The sequence below is a fragment of the Heptranchias perlo genome, unplaced genomic scaffold (genome assembly GCF_035084215.1).
Source record: "Heptranchias perlo isolate sHepPer1 unplaced genomic scaffold, sHepPer1.hap1 HAP1_SCAFFOLD_56, whole genome shotgun sequence".
NCBI classification, from domain to species: domain Eukaryota; kingdom Metazoa; phylum Chordata; class Chondrichthyes; order Hexanchiformes; family Hexanchidae; genus Heptranchias; species Heptranchias perlo.
The window spans coordinates 382,957-397,621 of record NW_027139581.1 but is presented as its reverse complement, the minus strand read 5'-3'; the positions used below and the strand labels follow the sequence as shown (position 1 = coordinate 397,621).

General features: G+C 52.3%; 1 protein-coding gene across 1 annotated transcript; it reads right to left on the bottom strand.

Moving 5' to 3' along the window:
* Nucleotides 1–1,416: 1,416 nt before the first annotated feature.
* On the bottom strand, nucleotides 1,417–8,870 carry LOC137315785 (zinc finger protein 135-like). Its single transcript, XM_067980272.1, has 2 exons — nucleotides 8,183–8,870; nucleotides 1,417–2,003 (listed from the first exon to the last, which is right to left on the bottom strand). Exons 1-2 carry the CDS (start codon nucleotides 8,854–8,856, stop codon nucleotides 1,574–1,576), a joined length of 1,104 nt encoding a protein of 367 aa, XP_067836373.1. The 5' UTR covers nucleotides 8,857–8,870; the 3' UTR covers nucleotides 1,417–1,573.
* Between the last annotated feature and the right edge of the window lie 5,795 nt (nucleotides 8,871–14,665).

Sequence of the window (14,665 nt, the reverse complement as noted above, 5' to 3'; positions counted from 1 at the left end):
GAGGTAAAAATCAGATCAGCCATGATCTCATTGAATGGCGGAGTGGGCTCGAGGGGCCGAATGGCCTACTCCTGCTCCTATCTCTTCAGATCTCCCCGGTGCGCCGTCATGTGATCTCCCCGGTGCACCGTCATGTGATCTCCCCAGTAGTTACCTGAAGTTGATCTTCCAGTTACAGTGGTGGTGGTGAAAACCTCGAGTTAACCGAGGGAACTTGGACTGGGGAATCTGAGGTTTGTGTGAAAGGAGTGAGTAATAAAAAGGAAATTAATAAAAACTGATTGAATAAGAGAAAGAAACATGTGAATTATACTAAAGTGAGCAATAAAAAGAAACTAAAAGAATACAAATTAAACCCATCTGATAATCAATGTTTAATATTAAAATATGAATCAATTATCTCTGCCGTTATTTATTTATCTGTTCCCAAAGAAAGAATGAAATCTCCAGGACCTGATGGTTTTCCCTCAGGGTATTCAAGGAAACAGGTGGGGAAATTACAGAAACATTAGTCATAGTTTCACAAAGCTCTCTGGACTCGGGAATTGTGCCTTTGGATGTGAAAATATCACTCCAATATTTAAGAAAGGAGGATGAGAGAGAAAAGGAAACGACAGATCTGTCAGTTTAACGTTAGGAGTGGGGAAGTTACTGGAATCTATCACCAGAGACAGAATGATTGAGGACTTGAACAAGTCTGAGCTGATCAAAGAGAGTCAGCGTGGATTTGTGAAGGGTGGGTCATGTCTGACTAATCTAGATGAGTTTTTTGAAGTCACTAACAGGCTGGACAGGGAATGTCGATGGACATTGTCTGTGTGGACTTCCAGAAGGCATTTGATAGGGTTCCGCAAAAGAGATTATTCGCAAAAATAAAAGTGCACAAAATTGAAAGTGTCCTTGTGACTTGAGTTGGGAGGTGGGAGACAGAGAGTGGGGATAAAGGGAACGTTCTTTGATTGGTGGGATGTGACAAGTGGTGTTCCCCAGGGATCTGGACTGGGGTCTCAGCTTTTCACCATATTTATCAATAACTTGGATGAAGGAAGAGAGAGTTTTATATCCAAGTTTCCAGATGACACTAAGTTAGGAGACACAGTAAGTTGTGTGGATGGGAGCAGGAAGTTACAAAGGGACAGATTAAGTGAGTGGACAAAACTGTGGCAGATGGAGTTCAGTGTGGGGAAGTGTGAGATCATCCACTTTGGATACAAGAAGGAAACATTGGAGTATTTTCTTAAAGTGAGAGACTGGGAACTGTGGAGGAGCAAAGGGATTTGGGTGTCCATGTACACAAATCACTAAAAGCTAGTGCCCAGATACAAAAAGTAATCACAAAGACTAATGGAATGTTGGCCTTTATCTCGAGGGCTGGAATACAAAGGGGAGGAAGTTATGCTTCAGTTCCAGAGCCTCGGTCAGAGCCCCTCTGGAGTACATATATCCAGAATATTAAACTCCAGCCCAGTTACAGGCGTTATTAATATCAGAAACAAACCCCAACTGTCAGAATGAACAGTTCAGTCCTGGATGTGATTAACAAAAGCAATAACAGCAGAATCCAACCCCTGCATCACAGGTGAACTCGCTGGTGTCTCAGCAGAGTGGATGAACGAGTGAATCTCTTCCCACACACGGAGCAGTTGAACGGCCTCTCCCCAGTGTGAACTCGCTGGTGTGTGAGCAGGTGTGATGACTGAGTGAATCCCTTCCCACACACGGAGCAGGTGAACGGCCTCTCCCCAGTGTGAACTCGTTCATGTTTCAGCAGATCCCTTGTTCCCTTGAAGCTCTTCCCACAGTCAGAACATTTAAACGGTCTCTTATCAGTGTAAACAAGTTGGTGTGTCAGTCGGTGCTGTGACTGAATGAATCCCTTTCCACACACGGAGCAGGTGAACGGTCTCTCCCCAGTGTGAACTCGCTGGTGTCTCAGCAGGGTGGATGAATCAGTGAATCTCTTCCCACACACTGAGCAGGTGAACGGCCTCTCCCCGGTGTGACTGCGTCAATGAGTTTCCAACTCAGACGGGTAATTATATCCCTTCCCACAGTCCCCACATTTCCACGGTTTCTCCGTGGTCCGGGTGTCCTTGTGTCTCTCCAGGTTGGACGATCAGTTGAAGCCTCGTCCACACACAGAACACGTGGACGGTTTCTCCCCGCTGTGAATGGTGCGATGTTTTTTCAGGCTGTGTAACTGGTTAAAGCTCTTTCCACACTCAGTGCACTGGAACACTCTCACTCGGGTGTGTGTGTCTCGGTGATTTTCCACTCACACTGATGTTTGAAATCTTTTCCCACAGACACAACAGACAAACATTTCTCCTTCCACATTCAAAGGTCGATGATATTCAGGACCTGATGAATCGAGTGACTGTCAGATCTTGACGTGATGTTTGGTTTGAGTTTCCCGTCTGCAAATCCTCCCCTTCTAATCCCCTGTAAAAGGAGTTTACAAAAGTCCTCACTGTAAATACAGGATAGAAATTCAGAACAGACAATTCTAGTTTCTATGGAACATTCTTCCCGCTCATTTCCCCCAGACTGTAAATCCCCGTCCCACACACTCTCCCTCCTCCCTGTGCTGAAATCCAAACCCATCGCACCATCTCCATCATTTCTTCCCTCCACTCCCAGTTTCCTCCCTCCCTCGACTCTGGTCGGGTTCAGTTCTCCACCCCCTGGGAGCAGAGTGAGAGGAAAATAAATGAGGCACAGGGACCCTGAAGCCCCGCCCACTCTTTGTTCACAGTCACAGGGACCCTGAAGCCCCGCCCACTCTTTGTTCACAGGCACAGGGACCCTGAAGCCCCGCCCACTCTTTGTTCACAGTCACAGGGACCCTGAAGCCCCGCCCACTCTTTGTTCACCGTCACAGGGACCCTGAAGCCCCGCCCACTCTTTGTTCACAGTCACAGGGACCCTGAAGCCCCGCCCACTCTTTGTTCACAGTCACTGGGACCCTGAAGCCCCGCCCACTCTTTGTTCCCAGTCACAGGGACCCTGAAGCCCCGCCCACTCTTTGTTCACAGTCACAGGGACACTGAAGCCCCGCCCACTCTTTGTTCACAGTCACTGGGACCCTGAAGCCCCGCCCACTCTTTGTTCACAGTCACAGGGACACTGAAGCCCCGCCCACTCTTTGTTCACAGTCACAGGGACCCTGAAGCCCCGCCCACTCTTTGTTCCTGGTCACTGGGACCCTGAAGCCCCGCCCACTCTTTGTTCACCGTCACAGGGACCCTGAAGCCCCGCCCACTCTTTGTTCCCGGTCACTGGGACCCTGAAGCCCCGCCCACTCTTTGTTCCCAGTCACTGGGGCCCTGAAGCCCCGCCCACTCTTTGTTCCCAGTCACTGGGACCCTGAAGCCCCGCCCACTCTTTGTTCCCAGTCACTGGGACACTGAAGCCCCGCCCACTCTTTGTTCCCGGTCACTGGGGCCCTGAAGCCCCGCCCACTCTTTGTTCACAGTCACAGGGACCCTGAAGCCCCGCCCACTCTTTGTTCCCAGTCACTGGGACCCTGAAGCCCCGCCCACTCTTTGTTCCCGGTCACTGGGGCCCTGAAGCCCCGCCCACTCTTTGTTCACCGTCACTGGGACCCTGAAGCCCCGCCCACTCTTTGTTCCCGGTCACTGGGGCCCTGAAGCCCCGCCCACTCTTTATTCCTGATCGCTGGGACCCTGAAGCCCCGCCCACTCTTTGTTCCTGGTCACTGGGACCCTGAAGCCCCGCCCACTCTTTGTTCACAGTCACTGGGACCCTGAAGCCCCGCCCACTCTTTGTTCCCGGTCACTGGGGCCCTGAAGCCCCGCCCACTCTTTGTTCCCAGTCACAGGGACCCTGAAGCCCCGCCCACTCTTTGTTCCCAGTCACTGGGGCCCTGAAGCCCCGCCCACTCTTTGTTCACAGTCACAGGGACCCTGAAGCCCCGCCCACACTTTGTTCACAGTCACTGGGACCCTGAAGCCCCGCCCACTCTTTGTTCACAGGCACAGGGACCCTGAAGCCCCGCCCACTCTTTGTTCACATTCACAGGGACCCTGAAGCCCCGCCCACTCTTTGTTCACAGGCACAGGGACCCTGAAGCCCCGCCCACTCTTTGTTCACAGTCACAGGGACCCTGAAGCCCCGCCCACTCTTTGTTCCTGGTCACTGGGACCCTGAAGCCCCGCCCACTCTTTGTTCACCGTCACAGGGACCCTGAAGCCCCGCCCACTCTTTGTTCCCGGTCACTGGGACCCTGAAGCCCCGCCCACTCTTTGTTCCCAGTCACTGGGGCCCTGAAGCCCCGCCCACTCTTTGTTCCCAGTCACTGGGACCCTGAAGCCCCGCCCACTCTTTGTTCCCAGTCACTGGGACACTGAAGCCCCGCCCACTCTTTGTTCCCGGTCACTGGGGCCCTGAAGCCCCGCCCACTCTTTGTTCACAGTCACAGGGACCCTGAAGCCCCGCCCACTCTTTGTTCCCAGTCACTGGGACCCTGAAGCCCCGCCCACTCTTTGTTCCCGGTCACTGGGGCCCTGAAGCCCCGCCCACTCTTTGTTCCCGGTCACTGGGGCCCTGAAGCCCCGCCCACTCTTTATTCCTGATCGCTGGGACCCTGAAGCCCCGCCCACTCTTTGTTCCTGGTCACTGGGACCCTGAAGCCCCGCCCACTCTTTGTTCACAGTCACTGGGACCCTGAAGCCCCGCCCACTCTTTGTTCCCGGTCACTGGGGCCCTGAAGCCCCGCCCACACTTTGTTCACAGTCACAGGGACCCTGAAGTCCCGCCCACTCTTTGTTCACAGTCACTGGGACCCTGAAGCCCCGCCCACTCTTTGTTCACCGTCACAGGGACCCTGAAGCCCCGCCCACTCTTTGTTCCTGGTCACAGGGACCCTGAAGCCCCGCCCACTCTTTGTTCACAGTCACAGGGACCCGGAAGCCCCGCCCACTCTTTGTTCCCGGTCACTGGGACCCTGAAGCCCCGCCCACTCTTTGTTCCTGGTCACTGGGACCCTGAAGCCCCGCCCACTCTTTGTTCCCCGTCACAGGGACACTGAAGCCCCGCCCACTCCGTTCCGAACAAAAATGGCCGCGCATGCGCCGTGATCCCTGACTTTGACCAAGATGGCGGCCAGTTCCCCGCTCACCCGCCGGTCGGGCCTGTCACCGCGGTGTAAACACGGGGCCTGTGGGCTCTTATTCGGTGCCTGAGGCCTACACCTGGTGTTTATGAAGCTTCCCTGCCCACCCCCACATCCAATTCCTCCCCCGCGCCCACCGTCTCCGACCGGATCCCGACCCGCCTGTTCCCTCAGCCCTCTCCACCACTCGAACCGCGCATGCTCAGAGCACAGCCCAGTCCCGCGCCTGCGCACTGGGCTCCTGTAGTCACTGATAGGGCACTTTCTGGGCCGCGGGGGATTCTGGGTAATCTCTCCGCCATTGAAGGTCCGAATCGGTGAACAGAAATTTCGTCATCGCATCGAGATTGGGGCCGGAGGGACAATAAACATTAAACAAAATCAATCAATAAATTATACAGAAACCCGAGTGCCCGGGCCCTCAGACAGGGAGCGAAGTTCACCGGTCGCCACTTTTCCTTCACCAACTCGCACCTCAGGCCCCGCCCAGTCCGGTTCAATTGATCAATGTTTTCCAACTGTGTTTTCCACCTCGAGTTCAGGCCTGTCATTCTCAGAGAAACTTCGAGGCCTCATTTTTTCTGTGTGCTGTGAGGACCGATATCGTTCATCTTGATCTATTTCTGGTTCAATAAGTTTTGCTGAAGCCTTCTTTGTCGAGGCGGGTACAATTTTGTCTTTTAAAAAGCATTTGGACAGTTACATGGGTAAGATGGGTATCGAGGGATATGGGCCAAGTGCAGGCAATTGGGACCAGCTTAGTGGTATAAACTGGGCGACATGGACATGTTGGGCCAAAGGGCCTGTTTCCATGTTGTAACTTCTATGATTCTATTCTATGAATGTGGCCCAGGCCAAGTGTCAGGAGATCGGATCAGGCCCACCATCGAAAATGAGTTTGACCCCCCTGAGATAGTCAATGTGAACCGGATTATCCTCATCCACTGACCCAGCAACTTCCTCAAAAAACTCAAGCAAGTTTGTGAGACGCGACCTTCTTTTCCGGATGCCGTGTTGAGTGTCTCTCACGGACCCTCCCCATTCCCCTCGCAATAAACGCCAACATTCCATTTGCCTTCCTAATCACTTCTTGTATCTGCAGACCAACTTTCTGTGATTCATGTACTACGATACCCAGATCCCTCTGTACTTCAGAATTCTGCAATCTTTCTCCATTTAAATAAAATACTGCTCTTCTATTCCTCCTGCCAAAGTGGACAAGTTCACATTTTCCCACATTATACTCCATCTGCCAAATTTTTGCTCACTCACTTAACCTATCCACATCCCTTTGCAGACTCCTTATGTCCTCTTCACAACTTATTTTCCTACCTACCTTTGTCTCATTAGCAAATTTAGCAACAATACATTCGCTCCCTTCATCCAAGGCATTGATATAGATTGTAAATATTTAAGCCAGATCTTTACAAAACACTGGTTAGGCTTCAGCTGGAGTATTGTGTTCATTCTGGGCAGCACACTTCAGGAAGGATGTCAAGGCCTGAGAGAGGGTGCAGAGGAGATTTACTGGACTGGTACCAGGGATACAGAATTCAGTTACATGGAGAGACTGGAGAAACTGGAGTTGTTCTCCTTGGAGCAGGGAAGGTTAAGGGGAGATTTAATCGAGGTGTTCAAAGTCATGAAGGGTCTTGATAGACTGAATGGTGAGAAACTGTTTCCAGTGGCAGGAGATCAGTAACCAGAGGACACAGCATTCAGGTAATTGGCAAGAGAACTTGAGGTGAGATGAGGAGAATATTTTAACGCAGCCATTTATTATGAGCTGGAATACACTGCATGAAAGGGTGGGGGAATCAGAGTCAATTATAATTTTCAAAAGGGAATTGGATAAATACTTGAATAGGATAAATTTGCAGGATAAAGGGCATGAGAATGGGACCAATTGGATAGCTCTTTCCCAAAGCCAACACAGGCATGATGGGCCTAATGGCCTCCTTCTGTGCTTTATCATTCAATGATTCTATGATAAAGGGACAGACACTGCTTCATCCTTCACGAACAGGGTCCCTATTAACAGTCGCTCCCTTCTGTATTCAGTGCAGTGAATGGAAACCTGTCTATTTTAGTGAGTTCAGCCTTTCTAAAATCTCTCACTATTTTCGAAGATCCATTTGACTCACTTGTTTCATTTTGAAAGACTTCTGATTTTTCAACTGTGTGTTGATGGTTTTGTTTAAAGGTAGAATGACATTTGTTTCAAAATATTCTGTTCTAACCCCCGGCCCAGTTTAAAACCCTCTGCACTACTGACCAGGAAGATCACAAGTCCAATCCTTGATCTCAGCCAAGGCAGCAGTTCAGGGTCTGGAATTGGCCTCAGTACCACTGGGCTAAATAAGAGTAACCCTGCTCTCGAAGGAGATCCAGTGACACCAACTGGGAAATTTATGGATGTCACTTGAGGGCAGGACTGGACTCGACCGTGATGCCTACCACAGTGGATAATCCTGCTGTCACTCACTGTGTGGGCCCATGTATAAATGTTTCCTTACTGTTAGATTATTAACTAAGTCTGGCTCATTACTCATTACTGAATCCAGTCCACCCTCCTTAAAACCTACCTCTTTGACCAAGCTTTTGCTCACCTGTCCTAATATCTCCTTATGTGGTTCAGTGTCAAATTTATTTTGTTAATCGCTCCTGTGAAGGGCCTTGGGACGTTTTACTACGTTAACGGTACTGGATAAATGTATCAATAAAACAGGGAACTCTTGGAAACACACTGCAGGTCCTTCTTTATCTGGACAGCAAATCACTGCTGTAGTGTTCAACCAGCAGTTAACATAAGAACATAAGAAATAGGAGCAGGAGTCGGCCATATGGCCCCTCGAGACTGCTCCACCATTCAATAAGATCATGGCTGATCTTCTGCCTCATTTAACATGTATCCAGAATATTAAACTCCAGCCCAGTTATCGGGGTTATTAACATCAGAAACAAACCCCAACTGTCAGAATGAACATGGTTCAGTCCTGGATGTGATTAACAGCAGCAATAACAGCAGAATCCAACCCCGGAAGTCACAAGTGAACTCGCTGGTGTCTCCGCAGGTTGGATGAATGAGTGAATCCCTTCCCACACACGGAGGAGGTGAACGGCCTCTCCCCAGTGTGAACTCGCTGGTGTGTCAGAAGATGGGATGAACGAGTGAATCCCTTCCCACACACGGAGCACGTGAACGGCCTCTCCTCAGTGTGAGTGCGTCGATGATGTGTCAGCAGTTCCCATTTGCTCTTAAAGCTCTTCCCACATTCAGAACATTTAAACGGTCTCTTATCAGTGTGAACAAGTTGGTGTGTCAGTAGGTGCTGTGACTGAATGAATCCCTTTCCACACATGGAGCAGGTGAACGGTCTCTCCCCAGTGTGAGCACGCTGGTGGGCAATGAGAGTGGATGACTGCCTGAACCTCTTCCCGCAGTGAGAGCAACTGAACGGTCTCTCGTCAGTGTGAATTCGCTGGTGTCTAATCAGTCCCTCCGAGCTTTTAAACCTGTTCCCACAGTCAGAGCATTTAAAAGGTCTCTCCCCAGTGTGAATAAGCTGGTGTGTTCGGAGGGCGGATGACTGAGTGAATCCCTTCCCACACAGAGAGCAGGTGAACGGCCTCTCCCCAGTGTGACTGTGTCGATGAGTTTCCAGCTCAGACGGGTAATTGAATCCCTTCCCACAGTCCCCACATTTCCACGGTTTCTCCATGGTCCGGGTGTCCTTGTGTCTCTCCAGGTTGGACGATCAGTTAAATCCTCGTCCACACACAGAACACGTGGACGGTTTCTCCCCGCTGTGAATGGTGCGATGTTTTTTCAGACTGTGTAACTGGTTAAAGCTCTTTCCACAGTCAGTGCACTGGAACACTCTCACTCGGGTGTGTGTGTCTCAGTGATTTTCCACTCACACTGATGTTTGATCTTTTCCCACAGACACAACAGACAAACATTTCTCCTTCCACATTCAAAGGCCGATGATATTCAGGTCCTGATGAATCGAGGGACTCTGTCAGATCTTGACGTGATGTTTGGTTTGAGTTTCCCGTCTGCAAATCCTCCCCTTCTCGTGTCCTGTAAAAGGAGTTTACAAAAGTCATCACTGTAAATACAGGCTAGATATTCAGAAATGAACAGAAAATGCTGGAAACACTCAGCAAGTCAGTCAGCATCTGTGGAGAGAGAAAGAGAGTTAACGTTTCAGGTCGATGACCTTTCATCAGAACTGGTAGTCGTAAAGATTTCAAAAAATTGCCGAGTACAGAGACAAGGAATGGGGTGGGGGAAAGAAGGGGGAGGGGTGGAAAGAACAAAAGGGAAGGTCTGTGATAGGGTGGAGGGCAGGATTGATTAAATGACAAAAAGGATAATGGTGCAAGGCAAAGGGGGTGTTAATGGGACAAGTAAAGAAACAAAAGATGGGTCTGGAGGAGGTGTAAATGGCAACAGCAGAACCATTACCAGCACCTGCTGTCTGAAAAATGGGAGCAGTGGTTCTGATCTGAAGTTATTGAAATCAGTGTTGAGTCCGGAAAGTTGTAAAGTGGCTAAACGAGAGATGAGGTGCTGTTCCTCGAGCTTCTTTGGAACAGTGTAAGAGGCCGAGGACAGAGTGGGAGTGGGATGGAGAATTAAAATGGCAAGTGACCGGCAGGTCAGGGTCAGGCTTGCGGACTGATCAGAGGTGTTCAGCAAAGCGATCACTCAATCTGCGTTTGGTCTCCCCAATGTAGAGGTGACCGCATCGTAAGCAGCCAATACAGTATAGTAAATTGAAAGAAGTACAAGTAAATCACTGGTTCACCTGCGTCTGGGGCCCTGGACGGTGGGAAGGGAGGAGGGGAATGGTCAGTTGTTGCATGCCCTGCGCTCACACGGGAAGGTGCTGTGGGAAGGGGAGCGGGTGTTGGGGGTGATGGAAGAGTGGACCAGGGTGCCACAGAGGGACCGATCCCTTCGGAATGCTGAAAGAGGAGGGGAGGGGAAGATGTGTTTGGTGGTGGGATCACGCTGGAGGTGGCGGAAATGGCGGAGGATGATACATTGAATGTGGAGGCTGGTGGGGTTGAAGGTGAGTGCAAGAGGGACTTGATCGTGGTTCTGGGAGGGAGGGGAAGGAGTGAGGGCAGAAGTGAGGGAAATGGGACGGACACGGTCGTGGACCCGGTCGACCACAGTGGGGGGGGGGGAGGAATCCTGGGCCGAGGGTAAAGGGAGACATATCGGAAGCACTGGTGTGGGAGGTGGCATCGTCGGAACAGATGCGAGGGAGACGGAGAAAGTGGGAGAATGGAACCGAGTCCTACCAGGGTGGGAGGAAGTGTAATCAGGGTGGGGGTGGGAGTGGGTGGGCTTCTAGTAAATATTGGTGGGCAGCCTCTGGGCTGAAGTGGAGGAAGGGAAGAGGTGGAGATGGAGCATGTGAAGGCGAGGGAAGGAGGCTGGAGATTGGAAGCAGGGTTGATGAAATGGAGAGAGAGAAGTGGAGGAAGGGGAGAGGTGGAGATGGAGCATGTGAAGGCGAGGGAGGGAGGCTGGAGATTGGAAGCAGGGTTGATGAAATGGAGAGAGAGAAGTGGAGGAAGGGGAGAGGTGGAGATGGAGCATGTGAAGGCGAGGGAGGGAGGCTGGAGATTGGAAGCAGGGTTGATGAAATGGAGAGTGAGAAGTGGAGGAAGGGGAGAGGTGGAGATGGAGCATGTGAAGGCGAGGGAGGGAGGCTGGAGATTGGAAGCCGGGTTGATGAAATGGAGAGAGAGAAGTGGAGGAAGGGGAGAGGTGGAGATGGAGCATGTGAAGGCGAGGGAGGGAGGCTGGAGATTGGAAGCCGGGTTGATGAAATGGAGAGAGAGAAGTGGAGGAAGGGGAGAGGTGGAGATGGAGCTTGTGAAGGCGAGGGAGGGAGGCTGGAGATTGGAAGCAGGGTTGATGAAATGGAGAGAGAAAAGTGGAGGAAGGGGAGAGGTGGAGATGGAGCTTGTGAAGGCGAGGGAGGGAGGCTGGAGATTGGAAGCAGGGTTGATGAAATGGAGAGAGAGAAGTGGAGGAAGGGGAGAGGTGGAGATGGAGCATGTGAAGGCGAAGGAGGGAGGCTGGAGATTGGAAGCAGGGTTGATGAAATGGAGAGAGAGAAGTGGAGGAAGGGGAGAGGTGGAGGTGGAGCATGTGAAGGCGAGGGAGGGAGGCTGGAGATTGGAAGCAGGGTTGATGAAATGGAGAGAAGTGGAGGAAGGGGAGAGGTGGAGATGGAGCATGTGAAGGCGAGGGAGGGAGGCTGGAGATTGGAAGCAGGGTTGATGAAATGGAGAGAGAGAAGTGGAGGAAGGGGAGAGGTGGAGATGGAGCATGTGAAGGCGAGGGAGGGAGGCTGGAGATTGGAAGCAGGGTTGATGAAATGGAGAGAGAGAAGTGGAGGAAGGGGAGAGGTGGAGATGGAGCATGTGAAGGCGAGGGAGGGAGGCTGGAGATTGGAAGCAGGGTTGATGAAATGGAGAGAGAGAAGTGGAGGAAGGGGAGAGGTGGAGATGGAGCATGTGAAGGCGAGGGAGGGAGGCTGGAGATTGGAAGCAGGGTTGATGAAATGGAGAGAGAGAAGTGGAGGAAGGGGAGAGGTGGAGATGGAGCATGTGAAGGCGAGGAAGGGAGGCTGGAGATTGGAAGCAGGGATGATGAAATGGAGAGAGAGAAGTGGAGGAAGGGGAGATGGAGCATGTGAAGGCGAGGGAGGGAGGCTGGAGATTGGAAGCAGGGTTGATGAAATGGAGAGAGAGAAGTGGAGGAAGGGGAGAGGTGGAGATGGAGCATGTGAAGGCGAGGGAGGGAGGCTGGAGATTGGAAGCAGGGTTGATGAAATGGAGAGAGAGAAGTGGAGGAAGGGGAGAGGTGGAGATGGAGCATGTCAAGGCGAGGGAGGGAGGCTGGAGATTGGAAGCAGGGTTGATGAAATGGAGAGAGAGAAGTGGAGGAAGGGGAGAGGTGGAGATGGAGCATGTGAAGGCAAGGGAGGGAGGCTGGAGATTGGAAGCAGGGTTGATGAAATGGAGAGAGAGAAGTGGAGGAAGGGAAGAGGTGGAGATGGAGCATGTGAAGGCGAGGGAGGGAGGCTGGAGATTGGAAGCAGGGTTGATGAAATGGAGAGAGAGAAGTGGAGGAAGGGGAGAGGTGGAGATGGAGCATGTGAAGGCGAGGGAGGGAGGCTGGAGATTGGAAGCAGGGTTGATGAAATGGAGAGAGAGAAGTGGAGGAAGGGGAGAGGTGGAGATGGAGCATGTGAAGGCGAGGGAGGGAGGCTGGAGATTGGAAGCAGGGTTGATGAAATGGAGGGAAAGAAGTGGAGGAAGGGGAGAGGTGGAGATGGAGCATGTGAAGGCGAGGGAGGGAGGCTGGAGATTGGAAGCAGGGTTGATGAAATGGAGAGAGAGAAGTGGAGGAAGGGGAGAGGTGGAGATGGAGCATGTGAAGGCGAGGGAGGGAGGCTGGAGATTGGAAGCAGGGTTGATGAAATGGAGAGAGAGAAGTGGAGGATGGGGAGAGGTGGAGATGGAGCATGTGAAGGCGAGGGAGGGAGGCTGGAGATTGGAAGCAGGGTTGATGAAATGGAGAGAGAGAAGTGGAGGAAGGGGAGAGGTGGAGATGGAGCATGTGAAGGCGAGGGAGGGAGGCTGGAGATTGGAAGCAGGGTTGATGAAATGGAGAGAGAGAAGTGGAGGAAGGGGAGAGGTGGAGATGGAGCATGTGAAGGCGAGGGAGGGAGGCTGGAGATTGGAAGCAGGGTTGATGAAATGGAGAGAGAGAAGTGGAGGAAGGGGAGAGGTGGAGATGGAGCATGTGAAGGCGAGGGAGGGAGGCTGGAGATTGGAAGCAGGGTTGATGAAATGGAGAGAGGGAAGTGGAGGAAGGGGAGAGGTGGAGATGGAGCATGTGAAGGCGAGGGAGGGAGGCTGGAGATTGGAAGCAGGGTTGATGAAATGGAGAGAGAGAAGTGGAGGAAGGGGAGAGGTGGAGATGGAGCATGTGAAGGCGAGGGAGGGAGGCTGGAGATTGGAAGCAGGGTTGATGAAATGGAGAGAGAGAATTGGAGGAAGGGGAGAGGTGGAGATGGAGCATGTGAAGGCGAGGGAGGGAGGCTGGAGATTGGAAGCAGGGTTGATGAAATGGAGAGAGAGTAGTGGAGGAAGGGGAGAGGTGGAGATGGAGCATGTGAAGGCGAGGGAGGGAGGCTGGAGATTGGAAGCAGGGTTGATGAAATGGAGAGAGAAAAGTGGAGGAAGGGGAGAGGTGGAGATGGAGCTTGTGAAGGCGAGGGAGGGAGGCTGGAGATTGGAAGCAGGGTTGATGAAATGGAGAGAGAGAAGTGGAGGAAGGGGAGAGGTGGAGATGGAGCATGTGAAGGCGAAGGAGGGAGGCTGGAGATTGGAAGCAGGGTTGATGAAATGGAGAGAGAGAAGTGGAGGAAGGGGAGAGGTGGAGGTGGAGCATGTGAAGGCGAGGGAGGGAGGCTGGAGATTGGAAGCAGGGTTGATGAAATGGAGAGAAGTGGAGGAAGGGGAGAGGTGGAGATGGAGCATGTGAAGGCGAGGGAGGGAGGCTGGAGATTGGAAGCAGGGTTGATGAAATGGAGAGAGAGAAGTGGAGGAAGGGGAGAGGTGGAGATGGAGCATGTGAAGGCGAGGGAGGGAGGCTGGAGATTGGAAGCAGGGTTGATGAAATGGAGAGAGAGAAGTGGAGGAAGGGGAGAGGTGGAGATGGAGCATGTGAAGGCGAGGGAGGGAGGCTGGAGATTGGAAGCAGGGTTGATGAAATGGAGAGAGAGAAGTGGAGGAAGGGGAGAGGTGGAGATGGAGCATGTGAAGGCGAGGGAGGGAGGCTGGAGATTGGAAGCAGGGTTGATGAAATGGAGAGAGAGAAGTGGAGGAAGGGGAGAGGTGGAGATGGAGCATGTGAAGGCGAGGAAGGGAGGCTGGAGATTGGAAGCAGGGATGATGAAATGGAGAGAGAGAAGTGGAGGAAGGGGAGATGGAGCATGTGAAGGCGAGGGAGGGAGGCTGGAGATTGGAAGCAGGGTTGATGAAATGGAGAGAGAGAAGTGGAGGAAGGGGAGAGGTGGAGATGGAGCATGTGAAGGCGAGGGAGGGAGGCTGGAGATTGGAAGCAGGGTTGATGAAATGGAGAGAGAGAAGTGGAGGAAGGGGAGAGGTGGAGATGGAGCATGTCAAGGCGAGGGAGGGAGGCTGGAGATTGGAAGCAGGGTTGATGAAATGGAGAGAGAGAAGTGGAGGAAGGGGAGAGGTGGAGATGGAGCATGTGAAGGCAAGGGAGGGAGGCTGGAGATTGGAAGCAGGGTTGATGAAATGGAGAGAGAGAAGTGGAGGAAGGGAAGAGGTGGAGATGGAGCATGTGAAGGCGAGGGAGGGAGGCTGGAGATTGGAAGCAGGGTTGATGAAATGGAGAGAGAGAAGTGGAGGAAGGGGAGAGGTGGAGATGGAGCATGTGAAGGCGAGGGAGGGAGGCTGGAGATTGGA